The sequence below is a fragment of the Leptinotarsa decemlineata genome, unplaced genomic scaffold (assembly GCF_025532065.1).
Source record: "Leptinotarsa decemlineata unplaced genomic scaffold, Ldec_3_MD MMD2_tig00026314_RagTag_RagTag, whole genome shotgun sequence".
Taxonomy (NCBI): domain Eukaryota; kingdom Metazoa; phylum Arthropoda; class Insecta; order Coleoptera; family Chrysomelidae; genus Leptinotarsa; species Leptinotarsa decemlineata.
This window is the reverse complement of record NW_027412684.1, coordinates 16,795,675-16,820,912: the sequence shown is the minus strand read 5'-3', so window position 1 is coordinate 16,820,912 and position 25,238 is coordinate 16,795,675. Positions and strand designations below refer to the sequence as shown.

Below are 25,238 nucleotides of genomic sequence, written 5' to 3'. Positions count from 1 at the left end.
GAGACTGTTTATAGACTCTTCAAAACTAAGCTTAAAAGCTGTACTTCTGCATAATGGAAATCAGCTACCCTCTATTCCTATAGGTCATGCAGTTCACATGAAGGAAACGTATATAAATATGAAAACACTTCTCCAATCAATCAAATATGAACAACACAAGTGGCACATCTGTGGTTATCTGAAAGTCATTGCTATACTCCTAGGAATGCAATTAGGGTTCACCAAGTACTGTTGTTTTTTGTGTCTGTGGGACAGTCGGGATAGAAAATCTCACTATAAAAAAATGAACTGGCCTACACGAGACCTAAACCCTAATGAGAAAAATGTAGTTTACGAGCCTCTTGTAGATCCTAAGGATGTTCTCCTTCCCCCATTACATATTAAGTTGGGACTAATGAAAAACTTTGTGAAGGCCATGGACCAGGAAGGACAAGCTATTAAGTACTTGAGAGCAAAGTTTCCCAGGTTGAGTGATGCTAAAGTCAAGGAAGGCATCTTTATTGGGCCTCAAATCCGTGAAATCGTAAATGATCCTGCTTTTGACATGATTTCAACAGAAAATGAAAAAAGAGCCTGGGAAGCCTTTAAGAGGGTTGTACATGGGTTTTTAGGTAACAAAAGAGATGATAACTTCACAGCATTGGTTAAAGAGCTTCTTCAAGCTTACCACCAACTTGGATGCAACATGTCCTTAAAAATTCATTTTCTTCACTCTCATTTTAATTTCTTCCCACAAAACTGTGGAGCTGTAAGTGACGAACATGGAGAAAGATTCCATCAAGACATTGCCTTAATGGAACAGAGATATCAGGGCCGTTGGAATGAAGCAATGCTTGCAGACTACTGCTGGTCTGTGTGTAGGGATGCTCCAGAAGTGTTTTATAAAAGACAAGCTAAACGACAGCGATCTTACAATGAATCGGATGGACTTAATTGAAATTTGGTGGTACAAACTTCTTTTAATTGTCAAAACACTAAAAATAATGTTTTTTTTTATTAATTTTGTACTTAAAATATCCTAAAAGAAACATAACAATATTGTTTTATGTACTTTCAGTTTTCACGTATAGTATAACTACTCTTTAAGATTAAGTACTGTGTATCTCAAAAACCAGAGCTAATAAAAAATTTTCATTGTTATTTTCGTTTTTATCACCCCAAAATTAGTAGAAATTGACTAATTTAGTGTAGGAAACATTCAAAAAATATTTTTTTGTTGTGTTGTGTTGTGTTATTCAGTAATTATAATTACTGAATAACGAAATTAGTTACTTCCCTTACTATATTATTATAGGGGAGCTGTTGGAAGATAGGTTGCACTATATCGTTTACTTGAACTATACCTGCTCCCTAGTCACTGCTTGTTCGTAATTATTTGGCCAAAACCAACACGGTAATCATTCTTCAGCCAATGTATTCACCAGATTTCGCCCCCTCGAATCGTTGAGAGAGCCCAAGGACATATCAAAAAGTGCTTATCAGAACTGCTTCGACGAATGGAATGGAAAAAACGCACTAGAAATGTCAGTATTCACTATTGTTTCTGATCATTTCCAACGTAAATCTTTATCAAATTTACTGACTTCAAATCCCAGATCCTTTTTTCACATAATTATTGAAACACCGATTATATAATAAATGAATCTCGCATTCAATAATGTGTATTACATCGACATTACGAAACGCATGCATTTACCTGCAGCATTTGAACAATGATATAACGACTAACAATAAGTCAGGTATTTGTAACAAATAATCGTTTTGCAATTGTTCCAGTTATAACACACCTACTGTTTTTCTGTAAACAGAAACAAGCTGGCTCGATACCACTACCATTGAATCATAAGTGGAATGATAAAAAAACGTAAATAAAACAGAAGTTCACTTACGAAAAAATATTTCATTTATATGATGTAATGAATATTGAAATAATTTTGATGAAATTTGGAAAAATAATGTCAGTACTTAAAAAAAATAACACCTTATGTTCGGCAGTTTTTATTTTTACAAAACAATCACAAAAAGATGATTCAGAATGTTCTGACCTATAAACTAATCGTCATTCTACAATAAAATCGATGAAAACCTTGCGCAGATAACCTTCTGACCAAACATTAGTTGAATATCAACGACTGAATCACACAAATCATCTGAGTCTTCGTAATCGAAGTAGCAGCTTTATTTTCTGAATTGCGACTGTGTATCAATCGATGTCTTTATAACAATCGCATATATCAAACTGAGATGTCGAAGAGTTTCTTTTCCAACTAGTTGGAAAAACTATGTGGGGTACCGCAAGGATCAATACTTGGACCTGTTTTGTTTCTTATATATTTCAATTCTTTGGCTACAGTAAATTTGTTTGGTAAATTACAAATGTCTGCTAATGAAACCACTTTAATCTGCAATGGAAATAGTGCACAAAAAATCAAAATTGATATTTGAAAAGAACTCGATCATATATCTTTATGACTTTAATGTCATAAAATATCACTGAATTTTCAAAAATATTCATATATGTTCATATCAAAAAAGTCTATATCGATTGATTCAAATGATCCAATCAAAATAAATAATGAAAATATTAAATACTCTCCTAGTGCTGAATTTTTTGGTCTTATTCTAGATGAAAATGTATCATGGAGAAAACACATTGAAACAATAAGATAAAAAACAGCTTCCATAATTGGAATTTTATTCGAAATAAGAAATGTTGTAACCCTAAAATACCTTAAATTGATTTATTTTTTATTAGTATATTCCAAAATTCAATATGGGGAATGGCAACAAATGAAACAAATTAAAAAACATCAGAACAGAATTATAAGGTTTATAATCAAGTTGAACTACAAGGAGCCTACAATTATCTTGATTAAACCAAAGATTTGTCGTCCTTACATAAATTCAAATTATGTAACTTCATTCATTTGGCCAAAAATTAGCTCAAACATTAAAATTTTACTTTCAAAATCAATGTTGGCCAACACAAGCATTTGATAAGATATTCAGGCAATCTAAAATTAATGAAAATGAAAACAAATATTTGGCAAAATTTGATTCATTATAAAGGAATCAAGTTTAACAATGAGCTACCGAATCTGTTTAAAAAAAAATCTGTTTAAAATCTGTTTTTCCGTTAATCAGCTGCCGCCCCCATACGAACGACAACTCTCAGAAGTTGAGAAACTTGTGCGGGCTAAGGACTAACGAGGTCTTACCTTTTAACGTTTGATTCCTAACACGAATGCTTTAAAAAAATGTAATGAACAAAAATTAAGGATAGATTTGAAAAAGTATGTGCTTGTATAGATATATTAACTGTATATATACACGTATATACATATAAAGTTGAGAATCTTAGCGACTGGAGAAATGTACAGTAAAATGGAATAACGGGGTCTCTCAGTCAAGAAATCAAATCAAAACTCTGCTTTACTTTGCCAAGCTTTCGCTTCTAGTGGGAAGCTTCTTCAGGGCATATAATTTATTGAATTGTGGGTTTTTTTGCCAATGAATAAAATTACAATTCATATTTACAGTAAAAATGAGTAAAAAACAATAAATTGAACATATAAATAGACGAAATAAAGTTAAACATTAATAGATTTTTTTGTTTTGACAAATGTCATACCTCTAAAGCAGTATATACAGTAACTTACTGTATATACATATACAGTAAGTTACTGTATATGTATATACTGTATATACATATACAGTAAGTTACTGTATATGTATATACTGTATATACATATAATGATAATAATGAAAATTGTATCAATCAACTTTCCTTTTAGAGTCAAAGATTATCAAACCATCATGCCCATTTTTTTTTTCAAGTTTCAGTCCTGATTTATCTTTTTCTGTGTACTGTTCGTACTAAGTTATATTATAGTTCGTTTTTGAATTATTGTTTTTCCCTGCTTTAACATGTTTCTTTGTTTATTATCATTATTATTATTATGTGGAGCCTAATTTGGTAGAACATTTTAATGACAAAAACTTCAGTGTTGCATAGTCTAATCTTGGTTTTTCATTTAGTAAACACAACTGAAAATCTCGAGATAATCCAAATAAAATCACATTTTTCTGTCAAACTTTCGAGTGAACCTTTTCAAAAATATATCAAGGAAAAATTTCCTGAAGCAACAAATAGTAGCAAACGTTTCGTATGCTACTGCGTCGAACATCATCAGCAGCGTTGACTGCGAGGACAAAACTAATATCTCGGGATATACTCTTTTATATTGTCATTCAGAATTTTGACATATTGGAAGTGACATAAAAACTAATCCGCTTCGAATGTTGCTTACGAATAAGTAAATCTGAACTGAATTTATCGATGTTTTTTAAACGAATACATGAAGAATGCAAAAAAAATTGTCCTGATTGATCAAAATTTGGTAGATGGTCGATTTTTGTGGAGAAGATATTTGTTGATCTTTTTCGAAAAAAAATTTCAATTTTGACAGGTACTGACTCACAACTAGCGACAAGTATTCGTGTTATTCTTGGTTTGATTTGAAGTACAAATCAACGCCTAAGTCAATTTCCATGTAAGTCTATCAATAAAAATTCCCATATGTTGCCAACTTTCATAGTGACACTGTACTGGTACTGAGGTAAAAATAAAAGCATGTCACCACCACGAATTTTCTTTCTGGAAAATTTTATATCTGAAACACGTCATGAGCAAAACTCCTGACGAAGCACCATAAACACTTCTTCGAGTAATATTCTATAAAAAGCATTGTAACTCTATACTATTATTTAATTACAGTCAATCGCGATGTTTTCTTCCACATTCGATCACGTTTCACCAGAACGATTCTAAATACGGTCTCATTTACAGCTTTACGTTATTTTGTTCCATATGGCGTACAGAGTGCCCGAGATTAGTACTAGTTTATGGATGTCTGTCGATTTGGGTCGAACGTTTATTAAATGTCGGTTATTAATGATTGTAGGTCTGAAAAAGCATTACTGGTTCTGTATGACACCTGTTCGATTAGATACTAATCAATAGTTTGTTGGTATTGCCAGAAGTACAGTAATTGCCATGTTTCAACTAATAGATAAATGTTCAAGTTATTTCTCGAAGAAATACCTACTTCTTTTTTACACGCTTTATATTAGCTTCACCTGTGTGTATGTATGTTTGTTTGTAACTCTCAAGCTCAGGATCTGTATAGATAGAATAGGCCTTTTCAAGATAGGTCGAGCGCAAGCGTAGCTGTCATATTGAAATGGCGGTAATTCAAAACATTCGTACTGTTTTAATCAACAATGGCTGGGCAAGAAATATTATATCTACAAACAAATAATATATTGGAAAAAACCATTGATGATGCTTCATTTGTTTATAATTCAGTTGTGAACAATTGAAAAGGTGGTTAAAATGTCCGCAAAAAGGAAAAAAGTGAGCTGATTGAGAAGTTTAGGTATCAGCATTTGTTTACTATCTAAAAACATATAAAAAAATAGTATTTACAGTTTTATTCTTATTAATAATGTCAATTCATTTGATGTAATTGAAAATATATTTCAGTTGACAAGAGTATTACTTATAGAACTAATAAATAAATCAAGCCATTATTATTTTTAGGCTGTACATATGACATTATTAATTAGACAAATATGTAAATACTGAATTGAATATGTTTAGTAATTTTCATTAGAGGGAAATATTCAATACAACATAATATATATGAAATTTATGAAATTTACAGTCAAAAATGCAATAAGGAATAATGTACGTATGTTGAAATTCCTGATAGCTTAAAGGATTAGGGTTTTGTTCACTTGAACCAATTTCTCCAATGAAATGTAGTGAGCAAATATAAGTATCCTTGGTAACATCATCAATAGATTTAAAGCCTCGATCACTCCTGCCACATTTTTTCACTCATAATGCAAATTTTGCACATGCTTTAATATGTAATTTGCTTGATGATTTGATCTTTTTTTTTGCGATATTCAAGACAAGGCTTTGGAAAATTTATAAAATAGTATGTGCTGGTTTTATCATTTGTATCGTGTATCACTTTTACATACTCCATAACAACACCGTTTTGTTGTTCCTTTTCGTACAGATAACATAATGGAGTACTTATAAACATTTTTTTCTGATTATTTTGACTTAAGTACTATTTTTTTTCACTTTTTTACAATTAATAAACTTCAATTTATATTATAATTTTTAAAACATTAGTTGCAGGCTATTTAACATGGTTGTTTACAAAACTATGCTGTACGTAACTATCAATTATTGCTTGAGCTATTCGCGGGCAGATGGCGCTATACGTAGTCTCCTTAATAGGTTGTTCAAAAGAAAATCAAAATAAAAAACATATTTTAAGAATTATAAGTGTTAGCGAAATCTTGTACTACACGTGAAGTATTCAAATATTTACAATTACCCGTGATTCAGTACAGAAAAAAGTTTTGAACGAAACGGAAGATACATTTCAAAATCTAATTCGATTATTTGAAAGCAAACCACAATATGGATTTCAACAATGAAAACTTTATATCGAAAATTGTACACCTGAAAAATTCAGTTACTCAAATATTTCAAAAAATCGAAAAATTAGAATTAAGACATACATATCAAATCAAAAGATTGACTTGAAAAATTAAATTATTCACTGAAAAAATATTTTAGTCCATTAATATTTTCAATGAAACTTCAAATCAAAACATCAAGATTGAATTGTTTTTTGAAATTATTATTGCAAATTTTCTCTTTACTTCGAAACAAATTTAACAACTGTCCGCCCTCTGTTGGAGACTTACTACATGTCAGTATTACCACAGTATTTCAGTATACAGTAGTTTCACTCAGCGTCGGTCCCTTTGATGTCGGTGTCCAGGAGTTTCATTTTTTATAATGATGACGTATTTGACACTAATGACATTTCTCCCTACTACAATCTCAACCAAAGCGTGTATACACTGCTCAACATAACAACTATTCATATAAACTGCTCAAAAAAAAAACAGTCTATGAAAACCATGTTGGGCACCTGAGAAAATTGTACAAATGATAATTTTGCATTTGTGTAATATTGAAGTAACCCAGATCATTTGGGCAATGATGAACTAAGTTTCAAGTAGATTTTAAAAATTCATGGAATCGGCAGATGTTCATATTCGAATGTGACAAAATATATTTTCATTTCAACAAGAAAAAAGACAAGATAAAGAACGTGTTTTGTTATTCATGAACCATGGTACGAATCCATGCGAAATTTCTTTGTAGTGATTTTTGGGGCCAAATATAGCATATTCATTTATTGATTGGAGAATTCAAGATGGCGGACGAGTTTGCCGATTCGATTATATTAAGGACCAATTATTAAAAATATTCCTAATCAAATTCATCACTCAAGATTAAGGAATCTGTAGAGCCTATTCTTTCTGAATTATGTAGTTACTATTCAGGACTTGAAGAAGTAAAAAAGTAATTAAGTATGTAGTGTTCAATCATACAAAAATAATTTTTTTGTATGTATGTACTAACTATAAATGTATGTGAGAGTTTTCGGAGTCGGAAGTTATGAATTATTTACACTGTAAGATAATAGGTTGTTTTGCTGCTTCCAGCTTTTATCCAAGTAAAAATTGATAATAAAATCACTGACAAATCCAAATGCATTTTGACTATACCATTATATATGTTTTCCGACAGAAAACAACTACTTCTTTAGCTAATAACTCGACATATATTGACAAATGTTGATATTTGAATCTATACAAGTCTAGATGTCTAATCAACCCCGAAAAGTTGCTGCGTAGATTAAAAACAGTTATTCTAAATGAAACATGTCCTATTAGTCAGCAACTTCTTATATAATGTAAATTTGACTATCAAAAATACCTTACGACTGTTAACGTTTCGGAATCCAAGTCTCCTCAGACATAAGTGCAAAGCTTCCCACTTTGGAGAAACAACTTTGCAAATAGTGGGACTTCGCCTGATTCGAACAAGGACTCAACTGCGGACCGTTTTGAAGTGTTCCTTATCAATACAGACCATGCTATCACGGTTGTATACACACAGGGACTCGGTATTCCTCCTAGAGAGCTCTTGCACAGTACCATGGTTCATGAATAACAAAACTCGTTCTTCATCTTGTCTTTTCTCTTGTTGAAATTAAAATATATTTTGTCACATCCGATCCCATGAATTTTTAAAATCTACTTGAAACATAGTTCATCGTTGTCGAAATGATCTGGGTTACTTGAATATTACACAAATGCAAAATTATCATTTGTACAATTTTCTTAGGTGCCCAACATGGTTTTCATCGACTGTATTTTTTTGAGCAGTTTATATGAATATTTGTTATGTTGAGCAGTGTTTAAACGATTTGGTTGCGTGCCTGTCTTGAACTCGTCGTTTGCGCAGACCTGAGACTGCAACTCCTGGGTCTGCGTGTAGAAAATTCAAACCAAAAATCACCCGAAGTGGGATTACTGTATATAGTATACTGTGGTATTACTATAGAATTTGAGACCTCAAACATTATTATGTTGTTTGAGAGGAATTTTACATTCGTGAGCCGTCTGTTGAAGATTTATAATACTAGTGACTAGAAGTTGTAGTTGTTTAAAGAGAGGTTTTTCATCCAGTTTGTGTCTGAAAGTTACCTTATTTGCACGCACATCTTTGTAACGAGTTTATTCAAAAAACACTTACTTCATTGTGAGTTTAACAGCTCAACGAAATCGCAACACGTGTTTCGCCATGCAATGGCTTCTTCAGGCGTGTCTTAACTAACTAAATTCCACGTACTCACCGCTTTAAATATCTATTTTACGATTTGAAGTGCCTAAATTTCAAGGACCTGAGTTTTACCTAGCCAATTAATGTTTTATGTGTACCTGAGTCCATAATTAATGAAATGAACTGAGCTTACATACCCGTTTCCACATTTGAAAAAATATACAGTAACGGAAAGTTGTTCAATTCTAAGTATTTGGTGATTCAGTAAATTATACGAACTTTTGAATCTATTTATTTCTAAACATTCTAAGAGATTGAGTTTCAAACTTTTCTCTTTTAAATATAACACATCATATTGATGATTGAACTCATGTCCTTCTGCTAAAAGATGATTTGCAAATGTGGAATTGATCTTTCCATTCAAGAAACTACTTCTATGCTCTTTGATTCTTTGGGCAAAATATCTCCCTGTTTGGCCAATTTAAAGTTTTGGGTAATATAAATCATTTTCAGTAAAAACCTATTAACAACTGAGTGGTTTCCAACAACGACTTCCAAACTTTGACAGTTCATAACGGCCATATGTTAGAGACGCTAATTTAAAGCACGTAGCCCGGGAAATTTGAACACTCATCTTATTTCTGAAAATATTTGCTGGAGATATTAATGACTGAAAAAAATTTGCCACTGGCTCCAGGGCTATTCTCTGTTGAAATAAAAAAATGAAACGAATTGTTTCATCAGAACGTATAAGGTTCGTAATGAAGTCGTTTCGAATTCACCTTTTATCAATGCAGCGTATAATTTCAAGGTTGCTCTAACAAAAGGTATGAAATTGCACGTTATTTGCAGTATGGTTCACACGGCCAATTATTTTTATCGTATCGGCTTTCTATATTCTTTCCTTCTATGTGGGTAGTTCCGGAGTACAGTTACTCGGCAGCCATTGTTCTAATCTCAGTCGAAAGACGCGATTAATCAGTCGATTCAAATTGGTTCCATTACCGGCATTTCAATAGGATGCAATATTCAATGAACTCAAGAACGGATGAAGTCGATAATATATTTGTTGATTAGACGTTCAATGTGTATTTTTTTATTAAAGAAAAAGCATTCCAAAAAGAAAGCATATGCTAGGATTCATGATGAGACAAACATTCCTTGGTAAGACCAAAGCTAGAGTTTGGGTTTTTATTTTTGTGCAATAAGTTTTCAACTATTTTTAAAAAATCATTACGTTATTACCGGACTATCAAATTCTCCAAAAAATACTTCATAAATAAAATTGGAATCAGTACAAAGTATGGCCTCCACGCTGGTTTATTACGGCCCTACATCTATCGTGCATCGACAAAATGAGATTGTCAATGTCTTGTTGAGGTACATTTGCCCATTCAGCGATTAAAAGCTCTCTCAATTGAAACGTTGTGTGAATGTTCCCCTTATGCGGAGTAATTCTTCGTTGAAGCATGTCCCACACATGCTCGATGGGATTCAGGTCCGGTGATTGTGCTGGACTTGGCAATACATCAACTCCTTCGTTGGTGAGCCAGTGAGTCACTAGACGCGCGACATGTGGACGAGCATTATCGTGCATTAGGTGGAAGTTTTCATCAACAGCACCAGCAAACGGACGGACGATAGGTAGAAGAATGGTGTCGAGGTACTGTCGAGCTGTGAGGGAGCGATTTGGAAAAACGGGATCGGTTCTGCCGCCGATCATGATTCCGCCCCATAGCATTACTGTACCACCTCTGTATGTGTGGACTTCCTGGACGTGTCTCAAACGTTCATTATTTCCAGGTCGTCTCCACAGTCTTACTCGACGAGAATCTGGATGAAATCCAAATCTGGATTCGTCTGTAAACAAAACTGTGGCCCAATCATTTGCATCCCAGTTTTGATGTTCTTGACACCACTCTAATCTTCTACCGCGATTGCCTCTCGGCAAAGGTGGACATCTAAGTGGCCTTCTGTTGTGGAGATCTGCTTCATGCAGTCGATTTCTGACAGTATCACGACCAATGGTTACCTGGTGTGTCTGCTGCAACACGTTATCCAACTCAGGTGCTATGATTGTCGGTTGTCTTCTTGCGGTTAAGACCAAAAATCGGTCTTTTACTGCAGTTGTAGCGCGTCCTCGCCCTGGATGTTGTTCGGCTGGACTACCAGTTTCACGGAAACGCCGCCACAATCGACTGATAACACTTTGGGAGACCCCCAAACGAAGAGCTACATCATTTTGTCGCATGCCACCTTGAAGAAGCCCTACAGCTCTATTCATCTCAGCCATCTCAGTGATGGCGTTCCATGTTAAAGCACAATATTTCCAGTTTAATTGCTGGACAAGAACTGCATAGAATCTACAAACTCGACACTTTCAGATTATTCATTTTAGCCGAAAACGTACAGTTTGTAAGAAACTTGATAAAAGATTAGTTACCGTTTTTGCAGGCTTTGTTCAACCCATAGAAATCTACAGAGTGATCGAGTGTACGAATTTAATCGAAATTAAACGACCTCATGCATTTATTTTGATGATATTTAGTATGTTATAAAAATATCCCTAGACTTTTCCGATGTATATATATATATATATATATATATATATATATATATATATATATATATATATATATATCAATATTAAATTCTACAAAAAGGATTTGAAGCTTTATATCTTCTATTAATTATCTGCGAGCGCTTTCGACAGTTGGTAGTACTGTCATCATCTGGCACTCCTCAAACTGAACAGTTCATTCTGTTGTCTGTCTCTTTATACGGTCAGAGCGTCTTAACTCAGGTATTTCAGGTACTTTAGGTAAATTTGCCTGTATTTGTTCTGCATCAGGTACTCTTCTTCGTGTTAGATCTTCTCTAGGAATGTGTATGGTTTTGTTTAATATATTGAATGTGAGATCTTGTTGTGTTTTGATTTGTACTTGTTCCTGGATAAGTGATTTATGACTGTTGAATTTATGGATGTTCAAGTTTTCCCAAATGTCCATGCGGTTTCCCTTGTTGATTTGTTTTATTAGTTTTATGTTTTCTGGTGGGAAGAAATTATGTTTGTTTCGAAACAATGAAATTATGTTTGCTTTTCGGTTTCGATAGCTTCCCTGATTTGTCGAATTCTTGGGTTTTGCACCTGTGCTATCTGTTTTGTGGACTCAAAATTAATCTTGTGACCTATTTTTAGATGGTGTTGAAAGAGGGCAGAGGAGGTTTGCTTTGTTCTTATCGAGTTTTTGTGCTCCTGGGTTCTGGCGGATATACGTCTGTTGGTCTGACCGATATATTGTTGACCACAGTCCTCGCATGTAATGCTATATACTCCTTGTATATTGGAATATATAACATATATAATGCTATATATAATGCTTGAAGAAGCTATTATATAGCGAAACACGTGAACAATGAAGATGAGCTTTCATCAATGAGAAAACATACCAATTGAACTATTTTTTAAAAAAAATAAAGGTTTTCAGTTCTCCAACATTTTATATTGTTCGTAAAAATAAATGTAGAACGTTTTTTTTTTCGATCTTTCTAGCGGGGATCTCTTCTAGACTTCTCAAAGAATAACTATAAAGAAAAAACCCCGGCTACAATTTTGAAAATTATTATGGTTTATTGTTTATATTGTTTATTACATTATTGTTTATTGAACTATCCACCATAAACAAATTTTTTTTATTCATTCCTCAATATTCATATTTTATGGATATTTTTTTTGTTTGAGTCACCGAATCGTGAGCAAGCCAAGCTACCGATTTTTATAGGGTCTTCCAACCCTATTGGTTGTCCAATTTGGAAACATACTAATCCACAAGCGATCCAAGAGCGTCCAACGTTCCCGAAAAATTCACTGTTTGGTGTGGTTTTTGTGCTGGCGACGTCATCGGTCCATATATGGAATTTTTGCCTTCTTTTTTGCGACTTAAATCTGCCTGAAATTTCGAATCTGACACCTCAATCTTAATACGCGATTATGGCAAACTAAAATAGTACTCGAGCATTAAACTATCGCTCATAACAACTGGTCTGTTCTAACCAACTGTCCCCCTATCGCTATTTTATGATTTATACATTATTCCATAAAAGAAAACTATCGTAAATGTGTTCGTAGAAGTATTTCGTCAAAGTAGACGTATTCCAAGAAACAATTCATGAATGTGGATGTGTTGAAATAAACAGATCTTGAACGCCAAAGTGTCGTTTTCAACGTTCCAAGATATGTGAAAGAAACGGGTTTTGATAGAATCAGTCGCCATGCAATTCAAGATGAGGACATCATTGAAAAGGTTCACTTAGAAATGCATTCTTTTATGTTTCAAGTTTCTGATTCGGAATGTCATGAATAGAGAAACGCTCTGCTGGATTTCATGAAAGAAGATTCCGTCACATCAAGATAATATGCGGATAAAGATGAACGAACTTTTCTCGTTGCACATCCCTAAACTATCTATTTATAAAGCGCTTTTCTTTATTGTCCCCCCCCCTTTTATTTTTTGAAGACGCCCAGTCGACATCTTGAGAGTTTCAACTGTCAATTTCACTTCGAGTCATTAAAATAGGGGATGTCATTGACCATGCAACGAAACGAAAACAAAGGAATAAAAAATTCGCAAACGTTGATGGTGCTACAAAAATGTGATTCGGCGAACAATTTATGGTATATACCAAAAAAAAACAAGTAGCAACCTTGGAAATGATGTGATATAAATTACTCGACTATCCCGATTACAATTACAAATCTTTAGAAACTCTACGAGGTGTCTTATTGTCTGGTGGTTTCAAATATAAAAAATTGAACAAACGGATGGTCATAATGGAATCGACACGCATTGTTCAACTCCGACAAGAATATTTGAGGCGAATGAAAAGCTACCGAGAATCCAGCAGACATATAATCTACCTCGACGAAACTTGGTTTGACACCCATGATGTTATCAAATATGGCTGGGTAAACGAAACCAAGTATTGTGCTTTGAACACACCTTCTTCAAAATGAAAACGTGTTATAATTTTGCATGCCGGGAATGAAAGTGGTTTCGTACCTAATGCTTTGCTTCTGTCGGCCCAAAATATAAAAGATTCGTCTGCTGATTAACTGCGGCTTTATTCGAAACCTGGTTCAGTGAGCAGCTTCTCCCAAATATTCCTCCAAACTCGGTTATTGTTATGGGTAACGCTTCGTATCATTCTCGGTTACTGACTACAATACCAAACAATAACACAAAAAAAAGCAGATATTGTTGATTTCATGCGAAATACCCGAAAAGATTCCAATGAAAAAGGAATTACTGGCGACCATAAAACAACGTAATTTCAAAAAAGAGTATATTATTGATTCGATGTGTGAAACACGTGGTCATATTCTCTTACCTCCATACTATTGTGTGTTCAATCCAATTTAAATGGTTTGGGCCACAATGAAAGAAAGCTTGCAGAAATGTAATCAGTCACCGACTTTGAATGCTGTAGTGCTTGACAATATAAGGCGAGTGGTGAATGAAGTAAGTAATAGTGGTGTGTGGAAGAACTGTGTGGCCCACGTTATAAAAGAAGAAAACAAATATTATGTGCAAAGTTCCATAAATCCGATCGTTATACAACCCGATGATGATTCCACCTCATCCGAATATAGTGCAGAATTTTTATTTTTACAGCAATTTTGTTGACCTCTATTATTTTGTAAATATATGTTTGATGAGAATTCGGTGTGATTATTTGTGTTTTTATTGTATTTTAGAATTTTCGACTCGGGAATCAAGTACCTTAAATTTCGAAGTTTTTCATAATTACCCATGGTGGAAAAATTCAGTTGAGATAACTTTTTCATGGGGTGATCAATTGCTACGATTGTAAGAATAAGTAACTGAAAAACTACCACTGAAAAATAATATGCCGACATAGGCGTCGGCGTATTATTTTTCAATTCCATGTTCCAATAGGTATTGGAAATACTATACCAGCTGGGTATCCCAAATTCCGAGGTGAATTTACTAAGATGACTGGATTACGACAGGACCCGCACTATGATAGAAAATTATGTTGACCATTACATACTAACAGGGTCGTTATTATAGAAGCCAGAGCTATTTTAAATCCAAAAGCCCGCGTGCGGCATAGAAAATTTCAACCTCGACCGGTTTGATTATAATTTTCCCATGCATAAGTGATACGGTTTCTTTTACACAGACACCTCTCTCAACCACACTTGACTTCATGACTAATTGAAGAAAATATCGTACACTGTTTACGAAGTCGCCATAAAAAAAAAATATTTTTGGACACGGTGTCGGAGATGTTTCACACTTGGAAAGAAATGAATCGGATAAGTCAAATTATTTGTTGGAACTATCCTAGGACTTTGACGATGACATCTACATATTATTTCGTCAAAACATTTTTAGTTCGAGTTGCAAAAATTCCAGCCGAAATAGAGGTTATTTATATAACAGCTGAAACACGCTTGGCCCAAATAAATATTATTTGTATGGCGCGCCTTCACTAGACTTGGACTGGAGTATAATCAGTAGGGAAAATTTGGGATGAAGAAATAATGGACTGATATTAATGTGAACTATACACATAGGACTATACACATCCGTCTTTCAGGCGAGAGTGTATGCTATCTTGCAGTGTGCAAGGTTTATCACATTGAGACCTCAAAGAAATGAGCGGATCAATATTTTAACAGACAGGTAATTACACAGGTAATGATAAAGCTGATGAATGCGCTAGACACGGATCAACAACTTCATATATAGGGCCTGAACCAGCTCTGGGGGTAGCACAAAATCATTGGTTCGAAACCAGATTAGGACATGGACCACACAGAATACTGGACAAAAGTACCTGGCAACAAACACAGTAGAATCTTCATTAGGAAAGCGTCCGAGAAAAGAACTGAAAAACTATTTCAATATAGTAGGGATCGGCTCAGAATAATTACAGGGTTACTAATCGGTCATTGTCCGCTTAGAGGACACCTGAATGAAATGGGGCTGTACAACGGAGACCTCAGTTGCAGATTATGCAACGAAGGGATAGAAACAGCTTTACACATCTTATGCGAATGTGAGGCACTGAATTACAGGAGGCAGACAATATATGGACGTACAAAATTACGTCCAGAAGAACATGACAAACATCCAACACGGAACCTGTACAAACTAGTACAGGGAACGAGACTAAGAACGAGATTGAGAAATAGTCAATAACAAACCTTATGAACTCAAGAAGCTATGTGATACAGGATTACCAAAACCTTTAGATGTTAATCTAATAAAATCATTGAAAAATATATACGAGTGTTACAAAAGCAATAAGATTTCTACAACTGAAATCATAAGGAAGAAATTGAAAACTTCCGGCCGTAATGTGAGCTGCTGCCACAAAACTCTTCAAAACTGGATGAAGAAATTAGGATTTAGATTTAAAATAATAAACAAACGTCAAGTACTTATGGAATGCAAAAGAATAGTGGAATTGCGTAACAAATACTTAGAACAAATAACTAAATATAGACAAGAACAACGGCAAATTTTCTATTTGAACGAAACTTGGTATGACACTTACGACACAGTTACGAAATAGTGGACTGATGGTTCCAGAAAAGTTTAAAAGCCATACAGAAAGGTCGACGCGTAGCGATAAAAAACTTGCCGTTCCACTGCCCACATCATCTTTGACCAGACAATCTTAAATCTATAGGAGTGGACAAATATATAATCGTCTACCAATATATATTAAATCAATTATTGAACTTGAAAAATTTAGAAAATCAGTGAAGAACCTTGTTTTGGAAAAATGCTTCTACAGTTTGGAAGGGTATTTTGCATACAAATTCTAGTCTTTCGGTATTTTCGTTATACCACGATGTATATTATGTCAAGTAATTCTAAAATTGTGTTGTTTTATTGATAACATATTTGTATATTTTTTCTTATCTTTGATATTTTTTTTATGTTTTTTGTCTGTTATTTCTAATCTTTCCTGTATTTTTGTAAATACTATATAATCTTAAAAAAAACAACATTTTATATATTTTTAACATTTTATGTACGTATAAACATGACATTTTAGATAATAAAGATTAATATAAAAATATAAATGAAGATATGTCCTACGAAAAATTACTGATTTAAGTATGTGTAATCTTGATAATGTCAAGCTATTTCCGTTCCACTTACTTCCGTTATGACTCTGCAGCGAAATCCAATAATTTACAGATCGAGTCATTGTTAGCAGAAGACCGCGTCATTTTCAAGTTATGGCAAGTAATCAGAAACGGTTCTTCGAAAAGATATCACCAGAGGTTGTAGCCAGAAGAAAAACCACTTTGATTATTGAAACACTAACATGACATTCTGGGAACACCTTAAATATTATTGAACAATATTTACACCTCAGTAAGTGACACGTTTTTCACTGAAAATAAACTGAATTCAAAATTAACAACGTACCCAGAATAAAGAGAAACTCACATGCAGGTACAAGCTAAATTGATAATACCGTTCCAAAATGCAAATTTCAGCATTTTTCCCTGAAATACATGAGTTCGCACAACAAATAGTAATGTGAATGTGTTGAAATTTCTTGTGAATCCTTCATTCCGAAGGAATTCTTGAATGACGTGAATGAAAACTTTGTAGATCACACAGAAAAAAGTAAACAAGGAACATCTTTTCAGTGGTTTAGTAATAATTCCAAATCGAATATTTTGAATATTTCAACTGGAGTGCCTCAAGGATCCATCGTTGGGCCTCTATCTACTTCATTTGATATACGTTAATAATTTTCACATCAAGGCACAAGTCTTTCTGCCGTCGACACTAAATACTCTCCACATTTTTAGTAACGCCATGGAAAATATGAAAACAGAAGCGAATCTATAATTAAATAGCTGTAATGGCTAATTTAATGAAAATAATTTAACACTGCTTGCTCAATTATTAATGCCATAGAACAAATTTGGAAAAAAAGCAGCTTTCACCTGATACTTTATATATCAACTCCAAGACGTTTTGAGTTTTGTTATGCCCACTTCGATTCTATAATGAATTATGCAATAATTGCAAACGGTCAGAGGTGATAAATATAGTTTTTAAAAACATAAAAATAAGTTGAGAGGAGATCTTCAGACGATTGGGCATATCAACATTGATTTTCTTGATTGTGAATACTATACAGGGTGATTTAAATTCTACCCCCCCAGCATTAGGATCTTCTAAACAACAGGAGATACGTCGATGCTTAAATTAGCCCAAAGTTGCGTTTTTTTGTGCATAACAAAATATTGTTTTCGGAAATATCAAAAACAAAAACACATTTTCATTGATACTTGTTTTTATGTTCAGATTTACGTTTCGTCTTGTGATAACCATCGTCCATTTTTTTCAAGGTCATGACTCCATCGAAAAATTTTGTTAAATAAACAATGGTTGTCAGACTTCATGAAAAATCATAAGTTTGCAAAAATACTTAAGTCCAAATGTCCTCATTCTCAAATGAAGAAAAACGAGATATGTTGAACCTTTATTATGAATTTGATAGGAATGGTACGAAAACAGCACAAATTTATTTTGAATAGCCGGAGAGAACATTATTAGGAATTTTGGACGAAACCTTACCTGTGTATGATGGATTTCCAAAACCAAGAATAAAATCATGAGCTTGTAAAAAATGCACAAAAAGTATTACAACAACTGTTCGAAATGATGGCCTTCCTCTTGAATACATAAGCGAACTCGTCGTCTCAAATTAAGAACAACCCTAACAATATGGTGGTTGATTTTTATTTCAACATTTTTTTCAACTTTTATATAAGACTATAAAATCTTCAAGTTATAAAAATTCATTCAACTCGGTTTCTAGTGTACTTACACTAATAATATATGTAACTATTGAGAGGACAAAACAATTGTTATTAATTGTGTCGCAAAAGGCATTTGAAAGAAAACGACACTTTTCTTAATCAATACTAATAGATACTTATACTGAAAAAGGACTGCTTGGACGGTCCTACAGAACGAATAATAGTTTGAATAGATTTTTTTAAAACAATAAAGACAAAACTTCACTGTCAGGTCAGGAGTATATAAATTGAGATGTGGCTCTTGCTGAATAACTGTATATTGGCCAAACGAGGAGAACTTTTTCCCAATGAGTTAAAGAGCATAGAAGTAGTTTCCTGAATAGAAAGAGCAATTACCCTTTTGAAAACCATGACCATTCAGGTCATTTACTGAATGACCTAAGTGAATTAAATAACTCCCCGTTATTGAATATTTTTCCACATGTGGAAACTGGTACATAAGCTTAGGTAATTTTACTGATTACAGGTTTATTTCAATGAGGTTGTACACTTTCTCTTCTTTTCTTATGTTAAAGTTTATTGATTTATTCACAAACTCAAGTACACATCTCACATTAATTGACTTGATAAAACTCAGGTATTCAAAATTTGGAAATTGAATATGTACATTTCAGTCTGTAAAAACACGCCTGAGGAAGCTATTGTATGTCGAAACGCGTATTGCGTTTTTGTAAAACTGTTTAGTGAAAATCTCTTGTATATAGAAATTTTATTATAACAATCATTTTTATTATTTTACCTGTAAAAAAACGAAAGAGAAACAAAAAGTGGTTGCATGAAAGCTAGACAGAAGCGTACCCACATCACAGGATAGGATTTACACTATCAGGTGATAGTGTAAATAAGTGTGGGGTTTGGTGGGTGTAGATAAAGTTGTTGGAAATTCAAAAGAATATCCAACACGATTTCAATTACTAGCTTGTTGAACAAGTAATATTTTGTGTCAATTAGCGAAGGAATTCTCATTCTGACAGGTCTTATGGCGTAAGATCAGGTGATCGTGCAGGTAGTGAATTTCATCAATAAGATAATTTTATCGTTGGTCTCAGGATTTCATTTTAAATTATCTGTTGGGTCCCAATTTTGGTTTTTGGGCTTACTATCCCCCTTCTAGTGGAGTGTATACTATTGAATAATGCGACCTAGGTAATCAGGTAACACACTTTATTCTGTCACACCTAGTTTACAGATTTCACAGAATGTCGAATACGACAATTGGTTTGATCTGTTTAATTTGATGTGGGAAACACTAAGCTTATTTAAATGAGAACCTTTGATATTCTCCACAGTAAAGTAACACTTTGTACTTAACTACAAATACATATAATAGACCTTTCTTCTGTTATGCTAAAACCATACTGTCCTGAACGAGATTACTCTTAAGCGAGAGGTAAAGAAAACTGGACACACGCTATTGGTTCCCTAAGGTAGGTAGATATCCCTTTACAATTAGACAATTACACAGTGGCGTAACAGTGTTTAAGGCAACTCATTTCCAATTTTATTTTTATTTCCAACATCATCATAGACGACAGCTTTGCTCAAGTTATGGGATAGTCTGCAATTTGATTAATTCAGTTTGTGGTGCGAGACATATATGTTAAAATTATTTACAGAAATAGAAAACGATAAAATAAACTCAACTATTTAACGCTAAGCTAGCTAACGATATCTTTGATGAATGAATAACAAAAAATTCGGGAATACAGTTCAAAATTAGCCCAATGTTATAGTCAGGAAATGAACTTTCACAATGGTTCTGTTGATTTAACAGTGGTTGATTAAAAATTGAAAAAATCTATATTTCTTTTGATCGTTTTAGTGCCATTAAGCGATGTAAAAAATCACCGATGACTGCTCACGAACAGAGCTAAAAAAGAGAAGAAGAAGAGCTGTAAAGTAAAATACTCGTTTCTTTACTGTCGATTAAAATGGCATACACAATATGATATATTTCTTTAGTTTTCAGTGTTTCTTATTTTTGATGGTAACGACAGGATTTGGAGTTAGATAATTATTTCTGCATATTGTTTATTAATTTTAAATATTTTTGTTCTGAATTTCAACGCAGAACAGAAATATTAGACCGACAATGAGCCAAATTGTTTCATGCAAGGGGTAAAGAAAAAAAAGCCATTTCATCCTTTTGAATAGGACGACACTGCAAGAATAGTTTAGTGAAAACCTGAAAACATCAATTACGTAATCTTTGCTACATTTTTATCAACTCTGTAAACAACAAAAATCCGTGCCGAAAGACGACTAACGTTTCTAAAAATAACCCCCTCCCACAATCACAAAACTCTTAGAAAACCGATACTTCTGCTGACAACCCATCAAAAATTCGTTAATGAACCAACTAAAAATCCTGTCGTCAAACATAAAAAACAAGACAAGAAACAAAAAACGAAAGACATACACAGCACCGTCGTTTTCGATGTGAACGGTTAAACGTACAACTGTTTAGTGAATCCATTTTTGGTCACGACGTCCAGAAATTCGACGCCGAAACATCTGTCTCTCTCACACACCTACGACAACATAAGGATGAGGGGCTTTGCACAGCTGCCGTATCAAATAATACAACCGAGCGTTGCCAGATGCAAAGAAATTGCTGTAGATTTGCAGAATTCTAATATGAATGAAAAATGTTCTAATTATGGGCAAATGACCTGTATAGAATATGAGCCAAAATCATGAAACATATCTGGAAAAAGAGGAATGAAAAAGGGAGAGGAACATTATTGTGCTGTTCTTGATACAGATTCACCTACATGGTGAGTCGTCCTATGATTCTTTGTCTTCTTATCGCCTCCTTTCAAATTTATGATACGTTTTAGTAGCAGAAGTATGAAACTTCTTCGGAAACAAATATTTTGAATATTTGACAGAAAGAATGTCAATAGTAGCATCATCCAATCCTTAGTGATGCTTTGAACTTTGAGGCCGGTGCTTCTATGACCGTTTTCATGGATTTTGACGTCACGAAATCATAAAACACGTTTTGTGTTATACTTTTCGTACCATCGAACAAATCTGCAACATTGCCCTTTTTCTATTTATCGATTTGACGAGTGACAGTCCGACAACAAATTCCCCATTTGTTTCGCGAATACGATGTATGTGGCTCATTTTGTCTGAAGAATTTCGAAAATATCTCCAAAAATATCAACTGGCAACAGTGAATAACTACAACACGAAATATTTTGTAGGATGAAGGACGATGGTAAGATGTAATTAGAATTTAGGCAAATTGAAAACATTCCAGTTAACTAGATCCATTTTACACAGTAATTGTCTCTAAGACTATCGAGCTGGATGTTTACAAGAAATATGCGGAAAAAATTGTTGAAACAAAAATTCACTGTTACTTTGAATTCTTGAGAACAATTAGCCCCTATAGCGTTGGTGAGTCAGGAAGTAATGCAGTGTTGCCAGATGATATTCGCAGAATTCTTTAGATACTCTGATGGAACATTTTTGTATTTTTTTTTCCCAACTAAGCTTAAGTTAGATTATTTCTTCAGATCTAGACCAGACAGCACCGATGCGATTGGATTTTCATGAACAATGATTACGAAATGACCTTTACGGCCAATAATCTCACGAAAACCAATTACAACCACAGAACCTACGTTCATATTATAATCGAGTACAGTGTAGACATTTCTTGATAAAGTGCCTCAGTTATATTCAATTCGTTTGCATAGTCATTTGGTTTCAAGCTGATAGAAAACAGCTGAACTGTCACTTGTCAAATCAATATAAACAAATCTAGGTTTTCCTTAATGTTTTCTTCGATTGCCGTGGAGTAGTACATCATGAATTCTTGCTACATTGTCGTACGGTCAAGTTATGCTCTGCTTGCGAGAAGCAATATGAAGAAAACGTCCGGAATTGTAGAAAAGCAATTCATGGCTTTTCAGTCACGATAATGCACCTGCTCACTTGTTATTGCTTGTTCGTGATTTTTGGTCAAAAACAACACTGTAACCATGCATCAGCCACCGTATTTACCAGATTTGACCCCCTGCGACTTTTTACTGGTCGCAAGATTGAAGTGACCCATGGAAGGACGGCGTTTTGCGACGATTGAAGAGATAAACCTTGGCACACATGTATTATATCTAGGGAGGCTACTTATAGGAAGACAAAATGGAAATTGATGGATAAATGAATATTTTTTGAAAAAATTAAAATTCACCTTACTTTCTAAAAAATATTCAAGTACAAGAAAACGAGTATATTAGGTGAATTGAAAGTTAGCCTCTTAGCTATGGCAGCAATTTTCGTCGAGAAGATATGGAGTCATAGGACAACTCATCCTATACATCAATCTGGAAAAAGAGAATTACAGTTCAATCAGTACTTAGAATGTGTATTTTTCTTCTGCTTTTTTTATATTCTACTTCTTCTGGAATGTATACTTCATTATTTTGGCTTTCACTCTTCAGGAATTTCAGATTTTGCGGCTGGTTTCTGCAGACTTCAATATTTGCAATATCATAATTTCTTGAATATATTTGCTGTTTGGGTAGAAGGGATTGAATAGATAAACAGATAATTGGTAAGTTGAGTCAAATGTTTGGCATAAGCCATCAACATATAGAATACAAATCATCTTATTGCAACCATTCGTCCTATCAGAAAAAATACAGTCCTTCGTTTGGAACCTATAAAACGTGCTTTTACGAAAATTATTTCCCAACTCTCTTTGATCAAATATCACAGATCTGTAATCAAATTCTTCTAATCTAAAGATATTTCTTTGGATCTGGCAACGCAGAAGGACGTGTATTTCGGTTTTCAACGCAAAGCAACGTTACGAAACCTCGTCCTGAAAATTCACGTTAGGTAGATCCAAAAATAGGCCCCCGTATAATGTTACCCGCTCTTAGATAACCGAACAGCACTGTCGTTACTGCCCTACGAAGTTCTCAAATTGTAAACAAACCTACTTTTACGTTTGAAAGAACGACAAAGGGACAGGGTTTGAGGTTATGTCTTTGAAGGGACTTGTTTACGTCTGCAAAAAACGACATCCGACTGTCGTCATATCACAACTAGATCCCAAAGTTGACGACAAAACGGTAAAGTAAGTATCGGGCATGCTTACCTTTTTCTGTTGTTTTTCCCAGGCAGGGTCTAGGAGTCCTTCTCTCTCCCACTCCTCTTCTTGCTCCATGTAGCCGTCGTCGAGGTTGTTATAACCCTCGGTTCCTATCATGATTATATTCACAAAAAATGTTCGCGACGCGAAATATGGTTCGTTTTATGTTAGAATTCGTTCGACAGATTTAACCGCCGTGCAAAGCACACGACCTCTCGCGCACTTAACCCCACTGGCCCGAGCCCGACTCTATTCTGCTATTGCTGCTAGCTCGCTGGATGGCAGTTGGCCGTGCCTGCTCGGAACTCGCGATTAGCGCAATCGTATCGGCTTCGTATTTATAGCGAGCGGCAATTGAGCAGTGACTACGTTTACGCAGGGTGGTCCGTTTAACATAAAATCAGAATGAACAACAATAGACGATTGATAATTGAACTATCACTTGTTGCAGTTCTAACTCGAAAATTATTCAATCTACTTTTCATGCAGTTCCTTTATTGTTGTAGATAATTATAGTATCCATCCAGAAAGCACAAGAAACTTGGGAAGCAAAATATGTGACTGAAATCACGTACCTACTCAAATATTAGATTTTACCACATTCTTATCTAGTGCCTATTACAAATTCAAGTTCAAGAATATCATTCATATGGTAGGTCACCATAGATTTTACGAATAATACATCTCACCTTTTCCTGAAATTTCATTAATACAGAAAAAACTTTTTTACCTAGGATTTTCTTCTACCTGGCTTATTTCCTCAAAACTGAAACTTATTATCATGTGTTTTTATTTTTTCCACGGATATTTCAAATACTATTTTGATTTCTTCATCACTACTAAACAGAGATGTTTGAAAATATTTGATTCAACATTCGGATTTTTTTCTTTCCGTTTCATCGCACTATGGGACAGAATCGTGCATACCCTCTCAAAAATAGGATTTGCGAATGTTTGATATTGAACAATTTTCAAAGCACATATCTAATAGTAGAGATGCAAAATGGGGATTTACTCGAGAGTCATAGAGACATATTAGGTTGCAAAGCTTCGATGATAAAAATTTTATATTATATATACCTTTTCATCGGTGGGGAAGAGGCTATAGATTTTTAAATATGTAAAAAAATACTGTTGCATAGACATACTCGAGCGCGTCAGATATTGATAGCATCAATGTGCTACGTATTTTTAATAATGTTGGTATGCGGGTGGTTGTACGTAAGTGTTAAAAGTGAAAAGAAAAAAAATTAATCGAGCGCGTCAGATTTTCTAAGAGGGTATTAAGTGCAACAAAAAAAACTCTCATTCAATAATCTGACACAAACTCGCGGTCATTATTATAATGTGCAAAAAAAATTACCATTTTGAAATACTCAAGCGCGTCAGATCAAGATATATATGGCTCATCTTTATGTTCTAGACGTGCTGTCTCATAATCTGACGATTATCTAGAGGTATTCGCCTAATCTGACCAAAAAAAATATTTTTCTTAAATCATTGAAATTAATTAATTG

At 34.0% G+C, this 25,238-nt stretch overlaps 1 protein-coding gene across 3 annotated transcripts in view; it reads right to left on the bottom strand.

Annotated features, from left to right (window-relative positions):
- The window catches only part of Actn (alpha actinin), a 100,082-nt gene extending 76,066 nt beyond the window's left edge, over positions 1–24,016 (bottom strand). Inside the window, exon 1 of one of the 3 annotated variants that reach the window (XM_023156233.2) lies at positions 23,728–24,016. In XM_023156233.2, the coding sequence (XP_023012001.1) occupies positions 23,728–23,838 (111 nt within the window). In that variant the 5' untranslated portion in view covers positions 23,839–24,016. The remainder of the gene's footprint in view (positions 1–23,727) is intronic. The other 2 variants (XM_023156232.2, XM_023156231.2) reach the window with 2 other exon arrangements.
- Positions 24,017–25,238: the final 1,222 nt, after the last annotated feature.